Source organism: Hippoglossus stenolepis, chromosome 21, assembly GCF_022539355.2.
Source record: "Hippoglossus stenolepis isolate QCI-W04-F060 chromosome 21, HSTE1.2, whole genome shotgun sequence".
Classification (NCBI taxonomy): domain Eukaryota; kingdom Metazoa; phylum Chordata; class Actinopteri; order Pleuronectiformes; family Pleuronectidae; genus Hippoglossus; species Hippoglossus stenolepis.
The window spans coordinates 7,754,491-7,782,036 of NC_061503.1; the positions used below are offsets into that span (position 1 = coordinate 7,754,491).

The 27,546-nt window shown below is 42.5% G+C and overlaps 2 protein-coding genes across 5 annotated transcripts in view; one reads left to right on the forward strand and one right to left on the reverse strand.

Moving 5' to 3' along the window:
- grid2ipb (glutamate receptor, ionotropic, delta 2 (Grid2) interacting protein, b) overlaps positions 1–19,926 on the reverse strand; it is a 32,916-nt gene extending 12,990 nt beyond the window's left edge. For 2 of the 4 annotated variants that reach the window (XM_035144810.2, XM_035144809.2), the window contains exons 1-7: positions 15,538–15,776; positions 8,696–8,977; positions 6,048–6,133; positions 3,075–3,144; positions 1,208–1,360; positions 967–1,122; positions 35–186 (exon numbers count right to left, since the gene is read on the reverse strand). In XM_035144810.2, the coding sequence (XP_035000701.1) occupies positions 35–186; positions 967–1,122; positions 1,208–1,360; positions 3,075–3,144; positions 6,048–6,133; positions 8,696–8,977; positions 15,538–15,551 (913 nt within the window). In that variant the 5' untranslated portion in view covers positions 15,552–15,776. Of the gene's footprint in view, positions 1–34; positions 187–966; positions 1,123–1,207; positions 1,361–3,074; positions 3,145–6,047; positions 6,134–8,695; positions 9,867–15,537; positions 15,777–17,192; positions 17,348–17,957; positions 18,288–18,417; positions 18,672–19,284 lie in introns of those variants that run through there. The other 2 variants (XM_035144807.2, XM_035144806.2) reach the window with 2 other exon arrangements.
- Positions 19,927–22,410: 2,484 nt separating this feature from the next.
- Positions 22,411–27,110, forward strand: zdhhc4 (zinc finger DHHC-type palmitoyltransferase 4). The gene is made up of 7 exons (XM_035145505.2): positions 22,411–22,531; positions 22,808–22,944; positions 23,418–23,491; positions 23,862–24,040; positions 25,293–25,418; positions 25,661–25,905; positions 26,708–27,110. The coding sequence occupies exons 2-7, from the start codon at positions 22,822–22,824 to the stop codon at positions 27,005–27,007; spliced, it is 1,047 nt and encodes a 348-aa protein (XP_035001396.2). The 5' UTR covers positions 22,411–22,531; positions 22,808–22,821; the 3' UTR covers positions 27,008–27,110.
- Positions 27,111–27,546: the final 436 nt, after the last annotated feature.

Consider the following 27,546-nt stretch of genomic DNA (forward strand, 5'->3'; position numbering starts at 1 on the left):
ATAATCTCCACATTGCGTTTCTTTGCTGTCTCACCACTGCTCTTGAAACCCAGGAAGCGGGACAGTTTGCCCTGACAGCGCTCCTGCTCGTCATAGGTCAGCAGCTGGTAGATGAACTGCCAGATCAGCTGTTTGGCTGGAGTATCCAGCACCGGGAACACGTCTACTATGAGTGTATCCACGTTCCTGCAAACACACACGTAATCTTTATATAAGACACCCATGTCTACAGGCGGACATCCGACAACCACTTGATAAAAGGATTTAGCTTTGATGTGTATTCTTTGCATCTGTAATGCCACATATAGCAGCAAACAGAATATAAAGAGGTGGGAGGATAACAGGGATGCCACTAATGCCAGGATTCATGCCTTGAGGTGTTGATACTGTAAGCACATAACCCTTTCCCCCTGTTTTTCTATGATCTGCAGAGCTAATTCACCATCCATCCCTTCCCTTCATCCCTTCGTCCTCCAGGATAAATCATCACGGCCTAATGGGAGGAATAAATATCCTGCTTAGCTACATGCATCTTTGCTGCTTTTCCGCTCATCATCCATCATACGTTTTCTCCATCTCTGTCTTGAGCCTGTATAAAGAACGCCCTTAACAGCCTGATATATTGAATATGCTAAAAACTGTTTCCCAGGCAACAGCTAATTTTCCCCCCAGTATTTGTCAACTTGACGTGACTATAGTAAACAGAGTCTCGGTTAGTTTAACAGATGCTGAAAACTGGACTTAAAGCTTAATTCTGTTTTTACAGCTGTTTCTTGCTGCCAGTTGGAGCTGCCAATCTCCACAAGCTGATGTTCCCAGGTACAAGATGAAGATTATAATGATTATCAAACATGCTCTAACTCCCATCGCTCTGCTCTCATCTATTTGTTTAACAATCTGCCTCCCTTCACCCTTTGTGCCATTTCCATTTATAGATACCACCCTACCCCGCTCCATCCAACCGACCTGTGCTGGAAGAAAGTCTCCAGGGACTTGCAGACGGTGTATCTCTCCTGGATGGTCAGCAGGTGCTCCAGCTGCTGGCTGAAGGTTCGCCCGTGGACTTTGATGCTCGGTGGAAGGATCTCCGCCACCCACTGCAAAGAGCTGAGTGCTGGAGACCTGGAGAGTCACCACAGTAGTTTTTTTGTTTCAATAAACAATGACATGTGGAAATACCAGTTCAAGATGCCAGGTCTGTACGTACCTAGAGCGTGGCAACGTGGTTGGGGCCAGGCAAGGAGAGTCCTCTGGGTCGATCTGGTCTGAAGAGAAGTCTGAGGATCCCTCCTCCACCACCAGAGTGGGCATCGCCCCACTGCCCTGCAGCATGGACACCACCTTCTCATGGGAGCAGTTCCTACACAGAGAGAATATAAAATAGTGAACTTTGAGAGGCCCAGAAATAAATAACAGAGAATTGAGCATGACCGCAACCCATAAAAAGTCGACCCATTTAGATTTTTCCAGCCTTGTTATACAGTATCTATATAATTGTTAAAAGATTAACGTACCTGCTTTTTATCAAGGAAGGGAAAAAAAAGAAAAGAAAAAATTGTACAATGGCTACCCCTAGATTTATTGTGTGGCTTATTGAGGGGGGGGGGGGTCCAATTATAACGATGGAAAACAAATTATATAAGTCACAACCTCCCACACAAAGATTTGATGCAGCCCCCATGCCTCATAACAATACACTATTCTTATACAAAGATGAGAAAACTAAGACATTGTGATGTTTAATGCATTGAAAAGGTAAACCCAAGTAGGAGCCATAGCTCTGTGCAAACGAATTCTTGTAAAAGAAGACGTGTTGAGATAGAAAACCTGGAGGAGAACAGCACAGGCAAGTACAAATATTAAATTGTGCACATTATAGTAGATGTCGTAAAACATATGCTCACTTTGTAAACAAATCACTAAAAGCTCCCACATATCTTTTACTTTATTCTCTCTCTCTCTCTCTCTCTCTCTCTCTCTCTCTCTCTCTCTCTCTCTCTCTCTCTCTCCCTCCCCCTCCCTCCCTCCCTCTCTCTCCGCTGAACAGCTCCCACTGTTTTCTAGTTCACCTCCCACTGCTGCAGCACTGTGTTATCAGCGAGAGCAGCGAAATTATACAGCGCCAATCAAATCCGTACATCAGGCAGCCATGGGAACGGCTCTGCGATGCTCCTTGCACATGGCTATCAAGGTGGCAGCGTGAGTAATACTGTTTCCTCTCACAGGGCTGGATACGCTGGCTGATAGATCGGCTGACATGCTGTATTTGCTGAACTCGAACGTGTACAATTCAATTTAGTGCGAGATGAATTTCTTATCTGCACTCCCACACTGGCTCAGGGAAAATCAACAGGCAGAAGGTCGAGAAGTCGCAAAGTCCAAGAGAGAACTAGTTCAACTCCTACAAGGAGAGCGGTTTACATAAAAGCACGTGCAGGGCCCCATGCAGACGTGCTCTGTGATGGCTGAACTGCCACCGGGAGCGATGTTGATTTAATACTAGCAGCAGCCCTGACATCCTAAGTTCAAGACCTGGGACAGCAGGCAAATAATCATAATAATCATAATGCTATGTATTCATAGCCGTGCTGCGAACAGATCAGGCCCAGTCTACATCCAGGACATGGTCAAACCTGACACCCCAGCCCATTCCCTCCGCTCTGCATCTGCCAATCGACTTGCTGCTCCCTCACTGCGAGCTAACCACTCATCAAAATCACGACTGTTTGCTGTCCTGGCTCCTAAATGGTGGAACGAGCTCCCCATTGACATCAGGAGAGCAGAAAGTCGACACATCTTCCACCGCAGACTAAAGACACATCTCTTCCGACTACACCTTGGTTAAGAAGATGATGTCTAATAGCCATCGTCAACACTGGTGTTTAATTAAGTTTAGTTGCACATATATGTATGTAGCACTTGTGGTTTGGCTTTTTTGAAACAAATTGTACGTACTTGATTCTTGCTGTTCTGGGTTTGTACCCTCATGGTTCAATGCACTTATTGTAAGTAGCCTTGGATAAAAACGTCAGCTAAATGTAATGTAATGTAATGTATTGCAATTCAAGACAAACCTCATGTCCAGTCCATTGAGGAAGAGAATGCGGTCGCCTGTTTTCAGTCCACATTCCTCAGCAGGACTGTCTGAGAGAGGGAGACAAACATGTCAGAAAACCAGGCATCAATCAGAAGGGACCCTGGCACAGCATCAGCAGCTAACAAGGTGCGCTGAACGTACGGGAGCAGCAGGATGACGCCGTGCCTAATGCGATGCTGTCAGTCTGTGAGGGACAACAAACAAAGGCCCTGAACGAACCAGATGATCTCCACGTTAAATCTTATTACGTGAGGAAGAAGTGCTGTCAAAACAATCCCTGGTGGAAATCTTGCCGACTGCACTGTACCCGTCCACCATTGCCTCCTCATTTGTCAACTCGCTGCTGAGTTTACCTTGCAGTGAATGTCCTGTCAGCATTTTTTTTCCTTCAAGTTTGGATATAATAAACTCATCATGCCAGGGTTTGGGATTTTGATGCGTGTGCAGGTTTGAGCACATTCACAGGCCACGAGACAGACTTCGCATTGGCGGAACTCGTGGCGTCCAGGTTATCGATAACAGATCTGTGTTCAGATCACGATGAGAGACATGCCATCCACCCCCACTATCTCCATACCAACCTCCATAAGGCCCACTGAGTCAGTCCGCTCTGGCCGCTTCAGCACATGATGGTGGGGGATGATGGTAGGCGGGAACAGTGCCGTCATCACCATCACACGCACTCACGCACTCACACACACCTCCCTCCCCACCAAGGCACCACATTCCCTCCGCAGGAGCTTCAGAGCCGCTCTTGTCTGATGCCTTCATTTCACAAAGCAATAACAGATGATTTAATAACCTTTCACTGCTGGAAATTTAAAATAACAAAAAGTAATTAAAATGTTCGCCAAAAGGCTCTGAGTCAAAATTACTCTCACAAATATTTAACTGAGAGTTTGGTTTTCATTTGTGATTATCTCTTTGGTATAAAGCAGCAATAATCTACCCGGGAATTCATTCAGCTGTGGAAAAAGCCCAATTTACATCAAACTGAGCCTAGCGCTTATACATTTAAGCAATAAAGAGTTCTGCATTTCAGAGCTGAGGGAGCAAATAAACAAGGCTTTGTAGTTACGCACAGATTAAACAAACAAATAATAGCATATTTATTATTGAGCTTTAATGGTGCCGGTGGATTAATTCACCTTTGGTCAAAGCTTTCTGTTTCCACCAGTTCCCAGTCTTTATGCTAAGATAGCACCAAGCATGTAGCTTCATATCAATAATACAGATATGAGAGCAGTATCAATCTTATGTAGCTCTAGGCAAGAAAGTGAATGAGTGTATTTCCCAAAACGACAAACTGTTTCCTGAGGAAATCATTTTGACACATCTATCTTTATATAATCGGTTGTTGGTTGTGAATTAAAGTGTGTAGAACACGAATAATAAATTCTCCCCTGTGGGCGTCCATGAGAAATTAAGCTTTTCTGAGATTCTGTGAAGAAAACCACAGGAGATTCAAGATTTCAACTTGGCACCGTTTATGAGCATGAAGGTAAATTAAGTCAGGGGCAGATCGAGGGGCGTGGCCAAAGGGGCACTGGCCCTATAGCTGAAATCTGATTGGCCCCTGAAGTGCCTCTGGCAATAGTTTTTCTTTTTTTTAAAATAAACTTGTCTCTTACTAACGATACCAACAATAAATATAACAATTTCTTAAGAATTTTTCAAGCATTTTTTAAGTTCACAATCAATAGATCCGCCACTGAGGTACTTAATGAGATTAAAGTTCATAACATGATGATACAGTGTGTGAAATGCATGGTAACAAAAAGTATTAAAGTATAATAATTACTCTAATTATGTTTCAAGGAATTTGTGACTTGTCTTTTGATACCTGATACTGTGAATGAGAAACCTTAAAGAACTGTGATAGATTAGATAAGGGTGCTGTAAGTTTTGTGCCAGGAGTCACCAGCTGTCTCTGGCATTGGGATAAAATGGACCTTGTCTCAGTTCTTTAGAACATAATAACAATCCTGACATTACAGCTGGTGACTTGCTATCAGCTCATTTCCATATGTTTTAATACAGATCTATGTTTTGATAAACTCATATATTCAAGTCAGAACTGAGGCTCATAAAGGGAATTCTTTAATCCGCCACCGCGAACGCCGATTAGAAACCCAGCCATCTATCATCAAACATCTGTGCCGAAGATTTATGTGATTTTGTGTTATTAGACTTCATTTGTAACAGGTTAGAATGTATATTAGCTTTTTCAGATTTGACAAAACAGTTAAAACAGTTACCTCGACATGATTTGATGTAATTGAACATAAATTTGCTGTCGGCAAACGCTGCTGTACCGCAAAACATCACATCACTTTCTGTCCTCAGGCTGTGAGACAACTGAAATCATCCTCCACACTCTGCCACGAAAAGACTTTTATTATGATGACTTTATTACTTATTCATTCATTTATATAACGTTTATTTTGTGAGTAGCATACAGAGATCTGTAATATCATTACACAGACTTGTGTTGTGCAATGATTATTAAATTGAATCTTCAAATCTTGAAATTAAACAACTCATTTACTCCCAAACTCTGGGTTCTCGTGATTGAATTACCGCTGCCTTCACTGAGAGAAAAAGAAAACATAAAACAGGATCAGTAGAAATCTGTGTAAAATCCCTGAACGTATCTTTTGAGTGTCTGAGCACAGTACAGCCTGTTCTGAGGGTTTTCCTCTCCACATTGTATTGGTGAGTCAGACGAGTCCACTTCCTGGTACACTCACACACACACATTAACACCTCCTGATCACCTTCGACCCCCAGCGGCTGGCACCACAGCAGACTCACCCACCTAAAATGCACCCGCACCCCCCCCTCCCTCGCCAGCCAACACAGAGTGATGGGAGGATCAACCAGCCGCACACAGTGAGGAGGCGTCTATCAGGTGCCCATATTGTTCTGGTTTTTAATATCGGAGCGGTACCTGGGATGACAGAGTCGAGGCAGACGGGAGCGTGACCTCGCAGCGTGAAGCCAAAGTTCTTCTTCCCCCTGTAGACACGAACGATCCTGAGGACACAAAAAAGGGTTAAAAGTCACAACATGTCGTAGTGCTGATTCAAGAGGTTCTTTCAAACCGGATTAAAATATATTTAATCCCACTTTTTGGCATCACTAAAGGAAAAAAGCCTTTTGTTCTTTTATGTTAAAATAAAATTACTTTTTAGCAGAGAACACATTTATTTAAAACTTCTCTCATATGAGTCCTGCAGTTTCTTTTTGAAGGTGGTATAAAAGACAGCAAGGTTCAGTGCACTGCTGAAACTATTAAAGTAATGTTGATAAACATCAGGAATTACAATTTTAGTTTTGAATTGAAATCATTTGAGTTTTGGATTGTTGATCAGACAAAAACAACAGCATGAAAATTTCATTTTTGACTTTGTGGTGACTTACACTATTTATCTATTATTATTCAAGAGTGTGGTATTTCAGTCTGAGAGCAAGACTTTAGTTCCTCATGCTGCTTCTCTGGGGCAATGTCTGCTTTCAGACTTCTCCTCGGCTCTACATCACTGTGTCCTAGATCCAACACCAATTATTGTTGTAATGTCTTATATTTTAGATGCATTGTTTAATGGTTGTGTCCATTACACTTCAGAAACCCGTGAAAATGCCCCTTTCCAGAACCACATTGCTGTTTTTTGTCAAAGCAACAGTCCAAACATTGATGCACACAAGGATAATAAAAGTGAAGAGGTGGCAAATTCCCACATCTGAGAAGCTGGAACCACAGTGTTTGAAATTTAATTGAATAAATTATTAATTAGTTATTATAATTGTTTTCTAGCGACTGTTGCTATAGCCAACAACCTGTGCGTGAAAGGTCGGGCGGCCCAGCTGTCTCTGGAGCGATGGCTCACTCGCTGCTGTTTGTTACGAGGCTGTTTGTGCTTCACTTTTGTTTTTGTGACTTCCTGTTGGTGGGAGTCTGAACAAGTGCAGATATGACTCTCTGTCTTTTTTTTCCCCCTGGAATCCAACTTTGTGATTTAGTGCAGGCTCAACTCCACGTAACTTCTCACGTCTGTGTATTTTATTCAATCAGCTTCAGGCTTAAATAAAAATATTACAGTACGCGTTGACATTTGGCTGACGGTGGCTCTTCACCCTCATCCCCCCCCCTCAGTGGTGGAATACACACTGGGCCCTCCCATTACATCAAAGATGAGACACTTTCGCTGTCGTCGATCCACAGCGTGTCGCCATGGAAACCATTCAGGGCAACACTGGTTTGGTATGTAAACGGAGGAAAGACAAAAAAAGGCGAAGGTGGGGGAGTGAAAACAGACAAATCTATCCTTTGGTTAACAGCTGTTATGTAAGACGAGCTAAATGCAGATGGGTGCATTCTCTGCTGTCTGTGTGTATCGTGTGCATTGCGTGCATTGTGTGTGTGACTGTTTGCGAGTGTGTAAGAATGTGTTTGTGTGTGCGTGGGGAGGGTGTTGGGCTGCACAGAGCCGCGCAGCATCGACCTCTATAGCTAACTCCAACACTGAGTCTATCGAGGCCTCCTCTACTTGTCATCAGTCAACCTCAGCTGCACTTTATACTTCCACATGGGAATCTATCAGTCACTACTGAGCCAGCAGCTGATCACATTGTACTGCAGCTACAACAACTGGCCTAAAAAGACCATTAACAATCAATGGTGATGGATTTAGAGGATCTTCACCAATAGGCTGTTTTATAGTAGTAGTAGCAGTACACAGTCTATCTATCTATCTATCTATCTATCTATCTATCTATCTATCTATCTATCTATCTATCTATCTATCTATCTATCTATCTATCTATCTATCTATCCCTCTGTGTGTCTATCTCTCTCTATCAGTTTATCTCACTCTCTCTATCCATCTATCTCTCTCTCTCTCTCAATTTATGTTTCTTTCTATCAATCTCTCCATATTAATTTACCTCTCTCTCTCTCTCTCTCTCTCTCTCTCTCTCTCTCTGCTGCTGTTGTGCGACCTGTCGACACATTCGACCCCCTGTTCTCACTGTCACGTGGACCAGACCTCAGGGTGTATTAAATTAGATTGGTGTGGGCAGGGTCCTGGCACTCGTGTAATCCTGCATTCAACCCACTGTGCAGTTGTTAATTGTTGTGATCAGTGTGTCAGTGGGTGGGGGGGTGAGCCGGACGAGTCGAATGGTCAGGGTCTCCCTCAGCAGTGAGCAATTAAGATGTTGAATAGGTGAAGATAGATAATGACGTTATCAGACAAAATGGAAAATACTGATTAACCTATATTGTAGGCTATCATTTAAATATTTAAATATAAATATATTTTTATTTAAATTATTTTGTTTCCCTCTTTGTGAAGCACTTTGTAATGGCTGTTTTGAAAGATGCTATCTAAATAAGATTGTTATTAATATTATTATTTCAATGTTTCTTCTCATATACAAAGATTTGGTTTTTCTTAAGTGTGGTTTCCTTGTCAAAACTGTGATAGTATCTGAATCAGACAGACAGTGGATTTACAACATTAAGCAACACCTGCAAAGAGCCAAATGAACTCATACAGCACCACATCAAAAACAACAGTTCAGGAGTCTGCTCACCTCTGATTGGGTCCGATGGGGGGATGTGCTGGAATCCCAGAGACAGACTTCCTCATACCCCTGTCCCTCTCGTTGTCACCCCTCCCTCCGGGTTCCCCTCCATCCCTGGGCACGGAGCTGGCCCGTTTGGATCCGTGGTGGCGCTCGGAGTGATCCTCGCTCCGGCTGCGTCGGACTCTGCCCTGCGGCTCGCTGATGCTCTTGCTGCGGCGGAGCCGGTTGATCACGTTCTGGGAGACGGCGTCGTCGAAGCGCTGCCGGTGTTTCTTCGGGATGAAGATTCTGGCAAACATGGTGGCATGTGAGGAAAATAATGAGGGGTGATAAGTTTTTTTTTTGGTCCACAAGAGTTGCCTTCGAAAAAAAAGAGAAAGAGGTTGAATCTATATCACAGATCCACCTCGATCCATTCTGAAAGCCAACAGCCCATAATCAATCATCTCAGATTTCCAGTGACATAACAGGAGCAAGTCTGACATCCAGTATGACCATCGACTCGACTGCTAAGAAATAATCTTCACAATCCAAGTCCACGCTTATTCAAATCAACAGGCTTCCTCCTTCAACACTCAGATTCTAAAGATAAGAGAAGAAAAAAGCCTCTGATGGACAGATGATGTGTCTTTCCCGCTGGAGGTGACTGTTTTCCCAAGAGGGGAGAAAAAAGAAGAGAAGTTGAATGAGAAGCAAGGGAGAAAAGGTCTTTCTCTGAGGATAAAGAGACAGTGAGAGAAGCCTGGCGTCACTCGCTGCTTGCTGAAGTGTCTCTGCTGCAGCGTGAGGTACCAGAGCCGGAAGACAGCAAGAGAAAAAAGGTGTGGGAGTGAGCGAGCATGGGATTTCTCCTCTCTCTCTCTCTCTCTCTCTCTCTCCCTCCGCATCTACAGAATCTCACTCTCTCTCTCTCTCTCCCACACTTCCGTCCACGCCTCACCTCTGTGTCACTTTGTCAGTGTGAGCACAGAGCAGGAAACTGGCATCATCATGTTGACCTCAGACCTCAGCGAACAGCAACACGCAGTAGGAGGAGAGGTTGTTTAAACTGAATGAATGCTGCTCATTTCAGAGAACAATTAACAGTCTTTCTCTGAAAGCGTTATCCTGCTCGGCTGATGACGTTTTTACTTTCATTCAAACTGTAAGTGTGTACTCTGTCATATGGAGAGCTGGACGCTGACTATACACAGCAGCGCCCACTATATGAGAGCAAAAGAAAATGAGTTGTCAACAGAACACAAGCTGTCAACAGAACACAAGGTTTCATTCAAGTGATCAGAATGGCTGCCAAGAGACACACACACACACACACACACACACACACACACACACACACACACACACACACACACACACACACACACACACACACACACACACACACACACACACACACACACACACACACTGTCTTTGTGGACAACCGAACCAAAACCTTAACCAGGACCAGACATTTTGTCTCATTCGGACACACACACAAACACACACACACACATTTTTACTTCTATATACATTCCCTAGCTCCACACCCTAACCTTAACCATCCAAACTAAATGTCTAACCCCAACCCTTACTCAACCCTAAACCTAATTCTAACCCTAAAACCAAGTCTTAACCTTAAAAAGTGAAGACCTGTCAAAATGTCCTCACTTTCCAAAAATGTCCTCACTCTGTAGGGTCTATGCTTAAAATGGTCCTCGCAAAGATTTAAGTACAGGAACACACACACACACACACACACACACACACACACACACACACACACACACACACACACACACACACACACACACACACACACACACACACACACACACACACACATTTATAGTCACGCTGTAGTTCACCAGTTTTCATGGCGGGCACATAGTGTCGTCACTGCACTCATGGGTAATTTCTTTTGTCGTCAATAGCCTCAACACACAACACAGCAATGCTCACAAATATGACTCTTAAGCTTCAAAGTAGCTCAGGGAAATTAACTAATTAATCTCCAGCTGAAAAACCAACAGTTTCATAACATGTGGAATTAATTCATTGTCACAACCTGATAATAGAGAATTGCGCCCACGTTGGGCACATCATTAATTTTGCTAATTTCCCTGTAGTGGGACTAAGAAATTATTATTTTATGTTATCTCATTGAGTGGGAGCGCTGCTATTTGTCATCGACCTGAACACTGAGTTTTTTCATATCATATATATGTAATAGTTTGACATTTTTTTGGCAAATACATTTGATACACTTGCTTTATCACTTACTAAATGGGGATGTTCATATCATTACCTGTAAATATGAAACCACAATCATTAACTTTGCATAGGGGAAACAGCAAAACAGTTAATTTAGCTCTGTCAAAAAAGAGTTGCAGTCAGGTGGTTTTTGTTACCTTCAGACGTCAGACTTTACTAAACTAGACCCATAAAGATGTGAGAACTAGAAGTGTAGAAAATCCAGACTGCACTGTTTCTTAAAGAGCCGATGTAACGAGTCAGAAGTTAATTATTTGAATCATGTGTTTATTGAATCACAGAATTATCGAGATCCAACTGAGATCAGAGCTCGAACACACACAACAACTGTTTTGATTCCCACCTACACCAGTCTGTTGAGCTCTGACTCGCTGATTTGGCGCTGATCAGATGAATCAGCCACCAGCAGACACGGTCTGTGAAAAACAGCACCAGTCGAGTAATTAGCAACAAACGCGCTGATGATGACAAGGGGGGGGGTGGGCAACAGCCACCACTGAACGTGTCCACAAGAAGCTAATTAAACTGCATGAAAACAACTTTGACAGCTAAGTAAAGCAATTAGGACACGTTTATTGCACAGAGAGAAGGAGAGCGAGACAAACATGAGGCCTGACTCCGGTTGTTTTCATCATCCAGTGTTGTTTAAGCATTTTGATAAAAGGTATTCAGGTAAATATAGAGCACCTTCAGCCCCTATCTGTTCTTGTTGTGTAGCACACAATAGTCAAAGTCAGAATCATGCATAGAATCTAAAAAGGACACGTCTTCTGATAACATATAAGTCATATGTACAAAGAGCTCACTTAACTAACTTGGAAAGAGCATCCCTCTGCCAAGGCTGATTGGCCATCTACCTGTTCAGAGACATAAGCACTCTACATATAAAAATCCTGGAGGGGCCCCTTCAATTGAATTTACTCCAAAAGTGAATGTCTTCTTCCTTGGCCCATATCCCACCCGTCCACCACGTTTTAATACAAGTGGTTTGGTAGTTTTTGCATAATCCTGCTACAGACCAACAAACAACAATATAAATATAACCTCCTTGAAAACTCCCACATCAACAACCATAATGGAATACATTCACATTCACCTTGCAGTTAAAAAGTCCCCAAAATTTGAAATATTCCAGAAATAAAAAGTAAATATGCTACAGACAGAATAAATCTTTTAAACAATTTACATATGTGATTCCCCCCTAGTGGTTGTTTGAATGAACAACACCACTTGCTGCACTTCACAGGAGCTCTCCGTTCAGCACCACAACAATACAAGACCAACTACCAGCAACACAGCTTCTTTCTTTCTTTCTTTCTTTCTTTCTTTCTTTCTTTCTTTCTTTCTTTCTTTCTTTCTTTCTTTCTTTCTTCCTTTCGATGTCACATTGATTTCATCAAGGTTATCTCTACTCCTATTGAGATAACCTTTTTCCAGAAAGCCTGTCACAAACTGGTGGTGTACTGTACAGTAAGAAAGGTGTGTGTTGCATTATGGGAAGTGTAGGATTTGGGGGAGTGTGACTTAGTGCGATTTAGAACTGTGTGACACATACTAGAGGCCCCAAATCAGGATTTCTTCACCTCTGCCGCATCAGTTTTGACCATCTTTTTTTAATTCAGCGTCCAACAGTGATGTCACAGTGCACTGACACACCTGAGACTATACTTCTACATCACGGCAACAACCTGGGGAATTTAGTGACTGGAGATTAGGAAGGCCGGGGTTGCTTTTCAAGTGCTGCATTTAGATTTTTTTTTCTTTACATTTACTTCACCCATATTATCTTGTCTTCATCCATCCATTATCTATACCAGTCATGAGTCATGGTGGAGCTGGAGCATATCCCAGCTGACATAGTGTAAGAGTTGGCTTACACCCCAGACAGGTCGCCAGCATCGCATCGTGCCAACATACAGAGACAAGCACTAATTCGGGAGGAAGCCGGAGAAAACCCATGCGAACACGCTGAGAACAGAAAGACCTGGGATTCTAACAGGGAAACTTCTTGCTCTGAGGCCTAATTACAAACATTATCCAACATATTGCCTTCCTCTTATGATGCACACTTGCTGTTCAAAATGTGTTATAAGCCATAATGACATAAAAATCAATGAACAACAGATTCCTACGATCTTAAAAACATTAAACATTGATTTCGATTATTTTGCCATGATTTGTTTCAGAGAAGCTGCCACGTTATGTCATTTTTGGGACAAATCACTTCAGTAAAAGATATAGGCCACGTATTCTTAGACTGCTGTCACAGTCTCTGCAGATTCTGAAAGGGTGTGAGGTGCACTTGTACGTGACTGCAGTCTGAGACAGTGTTGCTGGAGTAAAGACTACGGGTGACAATGAGCATATTCCTGAGATATAAATAAATGTTCTGTAGTGGTGTGGGAGCAGCAGCCCACACGGTCCCTGTCTGTTTGCTATTTGTGCTTCCCTGCTATTTGTCATCTATTCAAACCACAATAATATTACGTCTCTGTCTCTCACATGGATAGAGTACCTGTCTGTTGCTTGCTCTTTTAAATGAAGATGTTTATCCACCTCAGCATGCACAGCCACGTGTTCAAATAACAGCCGCCTCATCACAAAAAAAGTTTTCCGCATTAACTCTGAGCGAGTGCTCTGATTTGACCTCGTTTACGGAGAACAGAGATCTATAATTATCTGAAAGGAGGGTTGTGGAGGAGGAAGCAAGCGGGGACAAGGGATGTATTTCTCAGAAGGGAGGAATGACAAGCAGGAAACGACAAAAAAAAACTAGACCTCGTTTCGGTTCAAGTGTCCTGATGTGGCTCAAATGCCACAGGGAGTCTTAACTGTGTGATTGTCATTACGTCTAAATACATGTAGAGATGACGTTATAATGTGTGTGTCCTCAAAAATAATGGAAGCTGTGGTGGAGACCTCACAGTGGTGGGTCACTTTATTTCACTTAAGACAGTGGAATTATAACAATTACATGAGCAATGAGCTGGTCTATGTCCAGGAACGTGTCAAAGGTAGATGTAGTTGTGTAAGTGGTCGGCCATTTCTGATCCATTGTGCAGATACAGTATACACACACCGTAGACTAGTCTGTGGCACACACTGGAAAAATAATTACATGTGATCAAAGTATGAACATGGTCATTAAAGGGAGGCTGATATATGGAAATGGAAAATATAGAAAAGGAAAAGAAAAAGAAGAGAAATATATAATAATGTGTTATGTAACACACACTATACAGAATTCTAGGTCATGGCTGATCATATATACATATACATATACATGTATATATACATACTCTACACATAGAGCTACATAAAGCTGTCTCCAATGCATCCATTCTAAAGATAAAAAGAAAGTGTTTGTATTAATGGATATAGCAGTTATAAATACCAAGTGTCTGTAAATGGTCTTTATTTATGTGAAGCTTTTCTAAACATGATGATGACTCAAAGCGCTTTACAGTACAGTTCTGCCATTCACCCATTCACACAGTGCATCTATGTGCAGCAAGTTCTATATCACACATCAACCACACAGCAAGAAGGGTTTGGGGTTTATTATCTTGGCACACGAAAAGGTATCGAACCACAGACCCTCTGGTTAGTGGTCACGCTCTACCCCTGAGCCACAGCCATCCCATTGTGTTCCAGCTGCTCTGGCAGCTGACTCTTGCAGTTAAGATTAAACACCATCATTAACAACACTATTGAAAACGACAATAGTGCACAAAATGTAGTGAATTTCAGGACGAGCTGGTAACTGCAGTGCTGTGACTTGTTAGAAGAAACATTATCGAGTTCTGATCACTCTTATTCTGATATTAGGCACAATGCTCACTGCAGTCATAAATAGTGAGATGGTTTGGTTCTCTGGTTTTAGCTGTTAATGCATTTGTCCATCTGCTTTTAAACACATTTAATGCCACTTGTGCAAAAAACAAACATTCCTGCAGTTTTCAGAGCTGATACAGACTCAGTATAATACAGGCAGATAAAGTTTAAAAGGAATATTTATGTAATCCTGAAGTCATCATGTCCTCAAACGCATGCAAAACACACACACACACACACGCACGCACGCACGCACGCACGCACGCACGCACGCACGCACGCACGCACGCACGCACACACACTGGTCCAAACACGTGGCATGAGATTACATCCTAAAAGCAAAACATCACTCATCCTAATGACTTCAGTCGTTATTGTACTACACATGCATTGTTAACTGTTACAACAAGCTGTATGCATCCCCTCAAGTGTGGTCACTTCACATTAAACTGCATGAACACGCTGGTACGGGTTCACTCAAATTAATAAATTATACATTTATAGCTCCGGCAGTAAGAGATCTTAGAAAACAACCAGGGAACAGATGAAATCAAAGCCACAAACAGCCTCTACAACACAACAGCAGCTGCTATCGTCACGTACTGAATCAGATCTCATTAAATATTCACACACCTCCTACTTTGCATACATTATCACACTGATGGCACTTGGCAAAATACTGCAGGTGTCAGACTTTAAAAAGCTGACAAAAATTTAAATTTCCCCCAAAGGCTAAAAGAATAAAAAGATGTACTCACCCCAGACAATTCATGGTCTCAGCTGTCACCCATGGCTCGAAAGTAATAAAAAAAAATCTAAACACAACTTGCACAATCTACTACACACATCTAGGGATCACAGCTGTAGAGGCATCTACTGCTACACTGTGCTCCTTGTCTGAGGAGGACGAAAGATATGATGGGACCTCGGCGCAAGCAGGAGGCTGCCTTAACCAAGTGTCAAGGGAGAACTGTCACCGCATGGAGAGAGAGAGAGCGGGGACGAGCCCTGAGCCTCTGAGCACAATAATAATAAGATCCATCAGAACAAAACATAGAAAAAACTAAAACGTCCAGGAGAGAGGGAGAGAGGATAGAGAGGCATAAGAGTTGTGAGATGGGTGGGGGATGAGAAATAAAAACGCAGAGGGATGTGTTATTATTGGTGCTCGCCCTTAGTTATACAAAACACCCAATGACGCGAGAAAGTGTTTGAATTATTCATGACCAATTAAAGGCAGAAAAACGCCGTTGCCTCGTGTCTCTTCAGGTAGGGAGACGATGCAACTCCCTCATCACTGACCCCATCCTGCTGGAAAGCCTTCTTACAGTGTATTAATACCACTGAAATGAGCTGTAGTAGTAGTAGTAGTGGAGGACGCCAGGGTAGTAAGAGAATAAAAAGGGTTGATTGGCTCAGTTTGTGGAAGAGTGCAATCTGTTGACAAACTGTCTGGGGAGTTAGAGAGAGGCAGGCGTGCTGGTCATGCTGGCGCACGGAAAACCAGGTAATTCTGGCCGTCCGACTGGTTTTTCACATTTAATTACCTGGCGCTGCTCCATCTCATAGACACATGGAAACACCATCAAAAAACCTGTTGGGTGCAGCTTAAGCTTTGTGGATACAGAGCAGCACGGCCGCCCGTACTGAAAGATGTTTTCATGAAGCGAGCACTCAACTAAATCTGCCTGTGGCTCGTCATCACACACACTACTCCATGCTGCGAGTTCAGTTCACCCTGCCAATCCTCATTTTCGTCTAAAAAAACCCTCTAAGCTCAGGTCCCACCCGAGTCAGCTCAGTCACTCGGTTTCACTAACACGGATGATGACACTTTCAGGGACTTGGAGGGTCACGGTGGATTTACGGCGGGTGGCAGATGGGGCCCCACCTAAACCTCAAGCGAAGCTTTATAATGCCTGGCAGTGGACGAGACCCCACCCTAATCCATCCTGCGACAGAATGAGCAACAGGAAAAGCCTGTTTATGTGATTATTATGAGTGAAATCCAGGCACATTATTTTACTTTTCACTGGGACCACAGAGAAAGGGGACACTGGGATGCAAAACCAGGTCCTGGTTCTTATGTTCTTGTATGTTCTTGGATGCAGCCTGAGCCAGGCAATACAACAATGATCCATATCAGGAAGGGAAAAATCTCCAGAATGACAGGAAACATGGGGAGAAACAGAAGGATGTAACATGTGATGAGGTTCTGCCAATAACAAACAGACCTGGCTCCACAATATGTGTCTCAGGCTGTCATAGATGACTCAGGATGATACACTTAGTCGGAAGTAATTGACTACTCTTCCTCAGTCTGACCTTGCAGCCCACTGTGAAATACCATCAGTTTATTCTATACCATGTTATGTGATACATTGTAAATGGAAGTGAGAGCTCCGGCTTGTACCTGATGCTGGAGATGAGCTGTCGATGTTCGTCAGTGGTGAGTATCTCTGGCAGAACGGAGGCCAACCACTCCACGCTCTTCTCGGCTGCGTACTGCTTCAGCACACTGAAGAGTTTCTCTTTCACTTCAGGTTCATCACCCAGAATCTGGTCGACCTGAAGGAGACATTTGAGAACAATACGCTACCTGGTCATATGTTTACACAAAAATGTTTACTATACCAACACCAGTTCCAAAATCTTGTAGCTTAGTCAGTTAGTTGTATAATTTCCTCTCCATCAAAATCCTCAGAAAATGTGGCCATAATGTCCTCACCCTGTAGGTTCTAGGCTTAAACTGGTCACACACACACACACACACACACACACACACACACACACACACACACACACACACACACACACACACACACAGACAACTGTACTTCATCAGAACTGTATGTGTCGGCATGTTTTGATCATTTTGACAATATTTTCTCCTTGGCAACGCGGGTAAGCAAGCAACCCACAACTCACTCAACAAACACAACATAGCTGAATTCTGATTGGTGCACAGAAATGCAAAACATCCCCTATTTCCAAATGAATCTCACGAAAAAAAAACACGAACACACAAAAATGTTTGAACCCTGGCAGAAAGTTTGGGGTTCAAGTAGAACCTCATTACTCACAGTAAGAAAAATTCCATTCCCTTTAAACTCCCCAACTCAATTGGACCAGGTGAAGGAATCAACCTTCACCTTATCATTAGTATTTTTCGACGTACCTTCCTGTTGAACTCCAGAGCTTTATGTTTACGGTCCAGCCTTCCCCCGTCTCCCCCCATCTGACTGTCGTCTATGCTGATGCTGTGTTTCTGCCTCACGCCCAGGCACAGCACCCCCAGACGGAGCGTCCTTCCCTGGGACGCCTTGATCAGTGCCGCGGCCGTCTCATGCTGCCTGACGGGGATGCCGTTGACCTCCATGACATAATCCCCGGCCCTTAGACCTGCACGGCCGGCCGGCGAGCAAGGCGAGCAGTCCTCCACTAGCAGGGGGCAGTCCCCAACGATGGTGAACCCAAAGCGACCATCCGGACCTGGTATGATGTCCATCTGTAATACAAGAAAAAAAGCCCAAGCCCATCAAAACCACCATATGTGGTTACTATACCATTACCTGTAATTCCACAGGCATTAACCTACACATGCAGTATTGCTGTGATATATTCAAGAGCTGTAAGACCTGCTGTATACGGGACACCACTCCGATACTGGGAGGGATGTTCTTCTGAGTCTGGGCGATGGCCACGACGGCCTGCGGACCATGTGTCGACACACTGTGGCCCTCGATCTCCAGGACCTGGTCCCCCGCCTGCAACCCAGCCAGGTGGGCGCTGCTGCCTTCCTCCACAGACAGGATGTAGCTGGGTCCATTCCCACCGAGCTGGAAGCCGAAATCCTCCGGCCAGCCCTGATTGGACGTCGGCATGCCGAGGACTAAAAAGAAGGGGAGGAAAAGATCGAAAAGGTGGAGGTAGAATAGAAAGAGGATGTCAGATTTGAGAAATGAACACACACGTATTCAAATACAATCACTTACCCACAGCAGCCAATGCATTCATATCTACTGGCATTGCAAAAACACACTCAGATGTAACGATCCTTTGCATATTTCAACAGAGATCCAAACTGACGGCGCTGTTCCCTGTCTCCATCCTCCTGCGTCTCGAGTCGTACTATCTCTGTAACCTTCTACCCTGAACCGTGACACACTCAGCCGTCCCTGACCTGGTTCACAAACCCCACGGCAGCCAATCAAATGAAGGCGTCGCAGAGATCGTGACTCTAATTATCTTGAGAGACACAAGTAAAAGTCTTGCCTGTTGAACAGTAATTAGGCAGCAAAGCGAGAGCGAGCACACCACCGGCTGCACTGGTGAGTTTTAAGCAAGTTAAGAGACAGAAAACAGCATTAAAGACCAAGCAAATCAGGCAATATACAGAATATACAAATCCTCTGGCTCAGCTGGAGGCTAATGATGCTCCACAGCCTCTAAACGCCGCAGCACAGCAGGATTCACACAGTTGACAAAACCGGCAAGAGACTTACAGAAATCTTTAGATGGATACCGATTGCCTCGTTTGTTCTGCCGAAAAGAGTATCTGCCTTTTTTGTTTTGCAAAAACTTCTTCATCTTGATTTTTTCGAAAACAGCAGGTGGCCTGCTAGGACAAAAAATATGCAATAAAAAAAAAAAAATCCCCTCCCCTCTGATCACCCCAAAACCCCAAAGTCAAACAGAGAGCGTGACAAGGTCAACACACAGCCCCATTCTAGCTCCCCTGAAACCACAGCAGCCTCCTCACGAGCAATGGGTGAGTGTGCATGAAAAGCCAGTGCAGCCTCTGTGACACCGTCAAGGAGTTGGTCCTGCGTCTCATCCCTGATTCATCCTGGGGCCAGCCTGCTTGCACACAGTGTTAATCAGAAAACTGGGACGCGTGCACCCGCGCACCTCGGCTCCTTAATAATTCTCTCTCCAAAAAGGGCTATTGTGAGGCCTCATTTTTCTATAAATACACCAAATGTGTCTTTTTTTCCCTCTCCTCCTCTCTCGGCTAGGTGGCTCTCCGAGGGACTGCTCCTGGCCCAGAATCGCTCTGCGTCGATGCGAGGAAGCCTGATGAGTACTAATTGGAGCGTCCGCTCGCCTGGAATTCTGTGGGTCCATGTGTGTGTGAGCACATTGAAATGCTCAGTCCATTGAGAAGGAGCAGGAGCAATTTAAGATCTCAGCCTGCAGGATTAGTAGGATTACGAGATGAATCTTGAGCGCTCCCCCACCCCCTCTCCATTAATACTGAAGGAACACATGCTCCCCTTCCTTGATGACTACATCCACGGACTATAGGACATGTATTGTTAGGTGGAGACAAAACACTGCAGTGTCAAGATACAGTCCGATTGTTCAGATCCAGTGAAAAAGTCAGATTAATCTTAAATCCACTATGTGTAGACCTGTCTTTATTGATTATATCATCTTTCTAATTACCCTGATGTCATCGGTTTATTTGTAGAATAATGACACCACTGCAGAGAAAACTGGTGCATTGTCACTTTCAGCCCATTCATTATGTGTCTCCTGGGCTGGACTGTGATGGATATGCACTGCTGTCTGCCACAGTAGTTTTTTATTTGCCCTTGCATACAAATAACTGCTTTAATTATAGGTATTATCGTTAGTATTAATATTATACATTAATATTAATGGTAAAACAGATTTTACTGACAATTTGCCAATCATCAATTAATTTGTGGACAAAAAATGCACATTCATTTTAATAAACAAGCATTTTATTTGAGTCTTTTTTTTTTTTAAAGTAAAACATTTAAAACATGTCTTTATTATTTCAGAATTTTTTCCTCTATTTTCTGATATGTTATATCCCACCAGAAAGATGGATTGAGACAATAATCAGCCTACCTAAATTATTTTAGTTTCAGACGTAATTATACAGGCAACAGGTCGTAAGGATTGAAAAGGTCATGTTATCCCTGTGACCACAGAATGACAGTGTTTTGATGCAGAGGGGGGTTTTGTGCTGAAACAGTCAGTTAATGAATATGATGACATAGGAAAAGATGGAGAACATCCCACAAGTCAAAAGCAGTGAATGAAAAGTAAATGGTCTTTGTTTATATAGAGCTTTTAAATTAAAAAAGAGCTCATTATATTATTGAATATTATTGTGAGGGCACCTCAGATACAATAACAGAATATGAAGTCCGTAGAGTGGCCTGCAGGCGAGTCTGTCGTAGTGTGAACTGTCACTAGTGGCTCAGCGCAGAGTAAGGAACAGGCAGTGCGGTACAAACTGAATAATTCAACACAAATGGCTTATATGTGCAAACAAACACTGTTCACTTCAATCAAACTCTCCTCTTACTCTACAGCCAAGACAGTTAACTCGTGTTTGACTACTAACATCTCAAAGGTAACTGAGTCGGATCCAACTGCTCCTGTCTTTTCACTCTGTTAGTAAGCCCTGCATACATTTGATCATATATACATTATAACCTACTTACAATATGTTTTATACCTGATTTACCTTTGAGACTAGCAACACTAGTTCTTCATTAATCATCAAGGGCTTAAAAAATATTAAGAAAACACTTTCCAACCCCAAACTGTAGCCACACATACATTCAGTGCATTGTGACTGATCACCTATTTATTTTAAGAAACATTTAAAAGGACCAAACGCACCGGCACAGCACAACACAACTCCAGCACAACCCCCCCACGCCTGTTACCTTTTCAAACAGCATCCACAGACGTGCACACACGGCTCCTGAGTGACGCTCCCCTCTCCGGCACTGGGAGCTGTAATATGAGTGTTTGGCCATGTCGGCAACCAGATCCAGCAGGTGTCTTGTGATGGCTTGTTGCATTGAGCGGCAAAGCGCTGGATGGCAGAGAAAACAGTTCTCTGAGTCAGTTATTCATGTAGATACTGGAGTCAAACATCTTCACATCTGCCATCTTCTTACAAGGTGGGAGACTGTGAGGAAGGAATCTGCCTTTGCCAGTTTTGGGAATTTAATAAGTACATTTACTCAAGTACTGTACAAATACAAACAGTTACTTATCTTATAATATTGTAATAATATTAGATATAATTGTGTAACAGTAGTTTTACTTTTCATTCTTTAAGTGTGTTTTCCTGACTTTGGTCACATGCTTTTCCTCAAATAATACTTATTATTATATATAATTTAAGATAGTACAAGATAAGAACCACTTTATTGAAAGAAAATACACCACTGCTTTTATTTTCTTAACATGAAATAATACATTGAATCCATGTGAAAGCTTATGTGCATTTGTGCTTCCTCTACAAACTTTTTTCACTATTTTCTGATATTTAATAAACCAACAGGTGAAAGCTAACGTGCACATCTTCCTCTAGCTCCTCTTCTTTCACAAAAACGAAACACAACTTTAGAGACTGGAAAAAATCATATTTAAAGATGAATACCGCTGAATAGAGCTCAACATGTTATAATATTAAAACTTTCAAACATACAATAACAACATGGAGACTGTAAAGTATCGATATCGATATTAAAGTCCATGTTTCTTCCTACCTGCACACACCTTCCTCCTCCTCCCTGCAGTAGCAGCAGGTTAGCTCTTAGCTTGGAGGTTAGCTCTGTGGGTTAGCTACATGGATGCTAAGGAAATGGGATCGTTTACAGAGGCTGAGTTGAGAACTGAAGCTGGAGCGACGAACCTCAGCAGCAGTTAACATGAGATAAAACCAAGAGAGGCGGACATGTGTGACTAGACCAGAAGGTGAGAGAGAGAGTAGTTTGTGTTAGTGGCTTTTACAGAGTCCATGTTGAGGTTTGCTAGATCTGGGTGTGTACTTACTGTACTGTAGCTTAGCATGCTAACGCAGACTGCTCGTGTGGTTTAGAAGACGATCGCTGTCTGATTCCCTTTATATGTGTGAAGGGAATTAAAGAGGAAACGTGACAGTAGCGTCTCGTTGAGTTTCCACCCTGTTTATAGTGAGATCTGAGTTTAAACACCTGTTGTTGTTGTTGTTGTTGTTGTGTGTTTGTGAAGCTGACAGCTGAAGCATGGATTTCCTCAGCCTGTTCGCTGCCTACGTGCTGCTGATGCTCACGTGCATCGTCCTGCTGTGTAAATACTCAGGTCGACAGCAAAGTCCGTTTCTCATCTTCTTCAACTTTATCGTGAAGGTAAGAAACTAATTTTTAACACCACAAACTGACACTAGGTGGCGCTGTTGCACTGTTAATCTCCAAGTACAACGCTCCATGAAGCACTGTTTTAATAAAATATAATTTGTATATACTGTAATATTGTACACACTGTATTTCATTATTCTTATTCAGCCATCGTATTTTATGTATTGTATTATATCACACACATTTCATTATAATCCTTCCTATATTTTGTATTTCAATCAGCCACAAAGTTCTGCTGTTTGCTGGAGCAACTGTATCACACAAATATAATAATGAATTGTCCAAATAAAACATAATAAATCTCAATAAATATGAATAAAAGTACATATAGTAGCGTTACAAATTGTTAATGCATTGAATAGACTATGAATGTATCTTGAAATAAATTCTAAAAGATTCTAAAAAGAACTTGACAACCTGGCTTTATGGATGTGGAATGAAGTTGTTGATATTTTTCTTCACAGTTGGTCGCACCCATTACACCAAAATGGCTCCAGACGTTTTCACAGCGGACCTTACACAGGCTGTTCCATCAAAGGTCGGAAGTTAAGAATGTTAAGAAATCTTTGTTCGTAATCTGTTTCATTAGGTCTTACCTGGATAATATAGCCTTTTGATTTTAGTGTTGAACAATTTTGCAGCCTTCAGTCTGTGTCATCTTAAACACACTTTGTTTTAATTGAATTTATTTAATTTATAACACTATTATACTTACACACCCATTAATCAATGTATGGGCCCAGTGCTGTTGATATATATGCTGTCATGTTCTACAACTTGTATGTCCGACAAGGGTTACAAGGGTTTCTGATTTCAATTTCTACTCTTTTCTTTTCACTCTGAATATACTTTTTTGCTTAAGTTTAAGTGCTATATCAATAACATGTATTATTTTCTTGTAACTGCAGGAGCAACATGTTCATCTATCTGCATATCCTCCTGGAGTGCGCTGTGTACGCAGAGTTCACCTATGAGGTGCTTGGCTTCTGCAGGGAGATGGACACCACTCTGGCCAGCCTGTCAGTGCCTTACATCCTGCTGGCCGTCAAGACCTTCTTCTTCTACCTCTGCATCAGGAGAGATCCAGGTTCATTTCACAGTAGCTGCAGTAAATTCAAACACGTGGGTGGGGCAGGGGAAGTACACCTGACACGCAAACCGGAACCCTACCCAACATGACAGATGCCAAATAAGGACACTTTATGCGTAATATTTAGGAGATTCCCAGGGAGTACTTGGAGTACTTTGAGTCCAGGGATTCAAAGCACCGGTGACGTAGATCGCCTTTTATTAAGTAGTAGTAAAATCATAAACTAAATAAATATGGATGACGAATCTCGACTTCCTCTCACGATCCATAAAGGGAAACCAAAATAACCTGGATACGAATGCTCTGATGTCCCCATGACGTCATTTGGAGCCAGATTCTGGGCAGCAGCGAGTTGGGATGGAGCTGCTGTATCAAGGTCACACCGATACACACGCTCGACCAATCACGAGTCAGTCTCAGCTGTCAATCAGTATGTTTCCCCCTGTTTTTATAGCATCACATAACTCATTGAAACCAAAGTTACTGGAAAAATGAACACTTAAAAATACATCAGTGTGATAAGAACTACCTAAAATGTCATGTCGTCCAACTTTATATACAGTCTATGAGCAGAACTGCAGCAACCCAATTTCTGCAATCCCACTCTGACAATGAGGAATGAGACCCAATTCTCTTACAGTATTGTCACACTTTAATGCTCAGAGCACGGTGCACAAGACAAAGGTTAGTTTGTAATATGCACACCGATGGGAAGCTGCTCTTTGTCTTTGTACATTTGGCTCATCCCTGCCACTCTGGTTGGGGTTGTTACAAAGTCAAAGGTCAGGATCTTCTGATGACATCAAGGCAACAATGCCTTAGTTAAAGCAATCAGGCCAAGATTCATTCAGTTGTACAGGATACAGCATGATCAAGGTTACATTGTATGAGATTCAATCACGATCAATCAAAGGGGAAATTAACATGATCATATTGTGATCAAAATGTTACATTTCCCTAACAATCCTCATGTCGGTCCATGTTTTGGGAAACACAAATGCAGCTGCTGTATTAATTTTCACTCTCCTAAATTCAGTTCTTTTAACCAATTCAGCGAAAATGCACTATTTTTTTTACCGGTTTGTGTGCTTGAATTCATGTTCACCTGCTCCCTTCACTGAAACAGATCTCTGGTAACACTTTACAAGGAAAACCAGACGTTCACTGAAAAGTTCTGGACAGGATTTATTAGGCTGCACTATTTTTTACTTAACCTTCTCTTGACTCACCTTCTTCTTCTATTCAACAGGCACAGTTACAGAGAAGAAAGTCGCTGGTCAGCAGCACGTCTACCCATATGACAGGAGATTATTTCACCCGGGGGTGTCCTGTCCGACCTGCCAGCTCATCAAACCGGCTCGCTCCAAACACTGCAGTGAGTAATCTGATACCTGTTGTACCTGCTCTCCTTTTCCCTCAGGGTTCAGACGTTTTAATAAATACTCCCAATGTGGTTGCTTTCCCTGCCTTTACCAAACATTTGACCTCAATGTTGACACAACATGTCATGCTGGTATTGTCCATTGTGTTCATTTCGGAAATTAACTTGGATGTGAAGGTCAAAAGGAAAAAGAAGGCTTGCTTTTTGCTGCCTGTAAACACCCGTCTGTATTTCAGGGGTCTGTGACAGGTGTGTCCAGCGTTTCGACCACCACTGTGTCTGGGTGAACAACTGCATCGGGGCTCAGAACACACGTTACTTCCTGCTCTACCTCTTCAGCGTTTGTGCCATGGCAGGCGACATCGCCTTACTGACGGCAGACATGCTGCTCCACGCCGTTTTGCGCTCAGGGCTTCTGAGGGCCAGTTACATCGATGAATTTGGTGAGCAGCAGACGGCCGGGCCTCTGTTTGTCGTGCAGGTGAGACTAAGTACTGCTGAAATACTGAGTGTTCTATATATATGCTGCAGCCATGTTTTGTACTTCAGCCAAGGAGGTTATGTTTACACCCATGTCTGTTTTGTGTATGTTCGTTTGTTTGAATTGTCAGCAGTGTTGAAGAGGGCTGTGGCGCTGGCCAGGGAAGAAATCACTTTCCTTAACATTGATATTTTGGTCAATTTCTTAAAGAATAATGGGAAGATCTTTGATGTTAAAAAATCTTTTTTAACAATTATGGTGTTGAAATCTGAGTTTTTACAATTTGGTGCAAATGGGGGGAGGGAACAAGCTGTTACATTATGGTGCAGATCCAGACCCAGGATTTCTTTTTTATTTCTTTCCAGGGACGCTGGAAGTGAGTCAGAGTTGGGGGTGCAGGAAGAAAGTCTATGCAATGATAATATGATATAATTTAATATAATATAATCACAATAAATGCACTGCAGAAGTGCAACATTAATGATTTTTTTGAACGGCCAAAAACATGTTATACCTGTTTTAGAACATTTTAATAACATGACAATCAACTCACTACTACTACATCAGATAGACTTAAATTTACATGAAAAAACATTAAAAATGTAATCATAAATGTTAGGCCTACCCTCAAAATGTTATTCTTATTTAAGTCAACCTTTTTACCGCAGCTACAGCCCCTTGGCATCTTTGTCACTTTCGAGGCAGGACTGTTTGACCTTGGTGGACTAATTTGTTCTACTTATGACCATTATAGTCTCTGAGTGAAACAATGCTCTTGTTCTTTTTCCCTCTGTCCCTCCAGCATCTGTTCCTGACCTTTCCCCGAATCGTTTTCATGCTGGGCTTTCTGGTCTTTGTCTTCTTCCTGCTGGCGGGTTACGCCCTGTTCCATTCCTACTTGGCTCTTGTCAACCAAACGTCCAACGAGTGGTACAAAAGTCGAGGTTCCGTCTGTCAGCACTGCCACCCGACGTCTACGTCAGACCACCTCTGCCAGCCAGCGCCAGACCACTCGAAAAGATACTTCTACAGCCGAGGGCTTCTCGGAAACCTGGTGGAGATTTTCTACCCACCGCAACCTGTTCAGAAAAAACACAACTGAAAAGAGACACTGCCCCTTGTTTTGTTATGCTGCATTTACTGTACGCCCCCTTGGGGTTTACTGTCTGACTGGAGTAATAAAGTTTACATTTGTGATATCTGTATGAGCTCTGGTGTCTATCTCCCATGAAATGTAGTGAATTGAAAAGCTGTGCTCCAAACAAAAAAGTGATCCTTGTCATGTCAGATCATTGTCTTTGAATATAATGTTCCAGCTGCAGATTTAAGACACCTTATTGAATCCCTTTTTTATTCTTATGGCTGCTATCATTCAAGTGCTTCTTAAGCTGGAGCAAGTAACATTACATGTTATTAGTTCTCTGTGAATGTCATACTTTAGATACAGTTGTATTTTTTTTGTTGGGTGATTGGTGATTAGGGATTTGAAAAATATGATTATTTAATGAAAACATTTAATTAAAACCCTTGATGACTTATGAATTTAAGTTAGGTTGAATGGAATAATAATCATCATTTATTGATCTTGTGCACTTTATTATAACAACCATTTTTATATCTGTTTTATAAATCAATATAAGT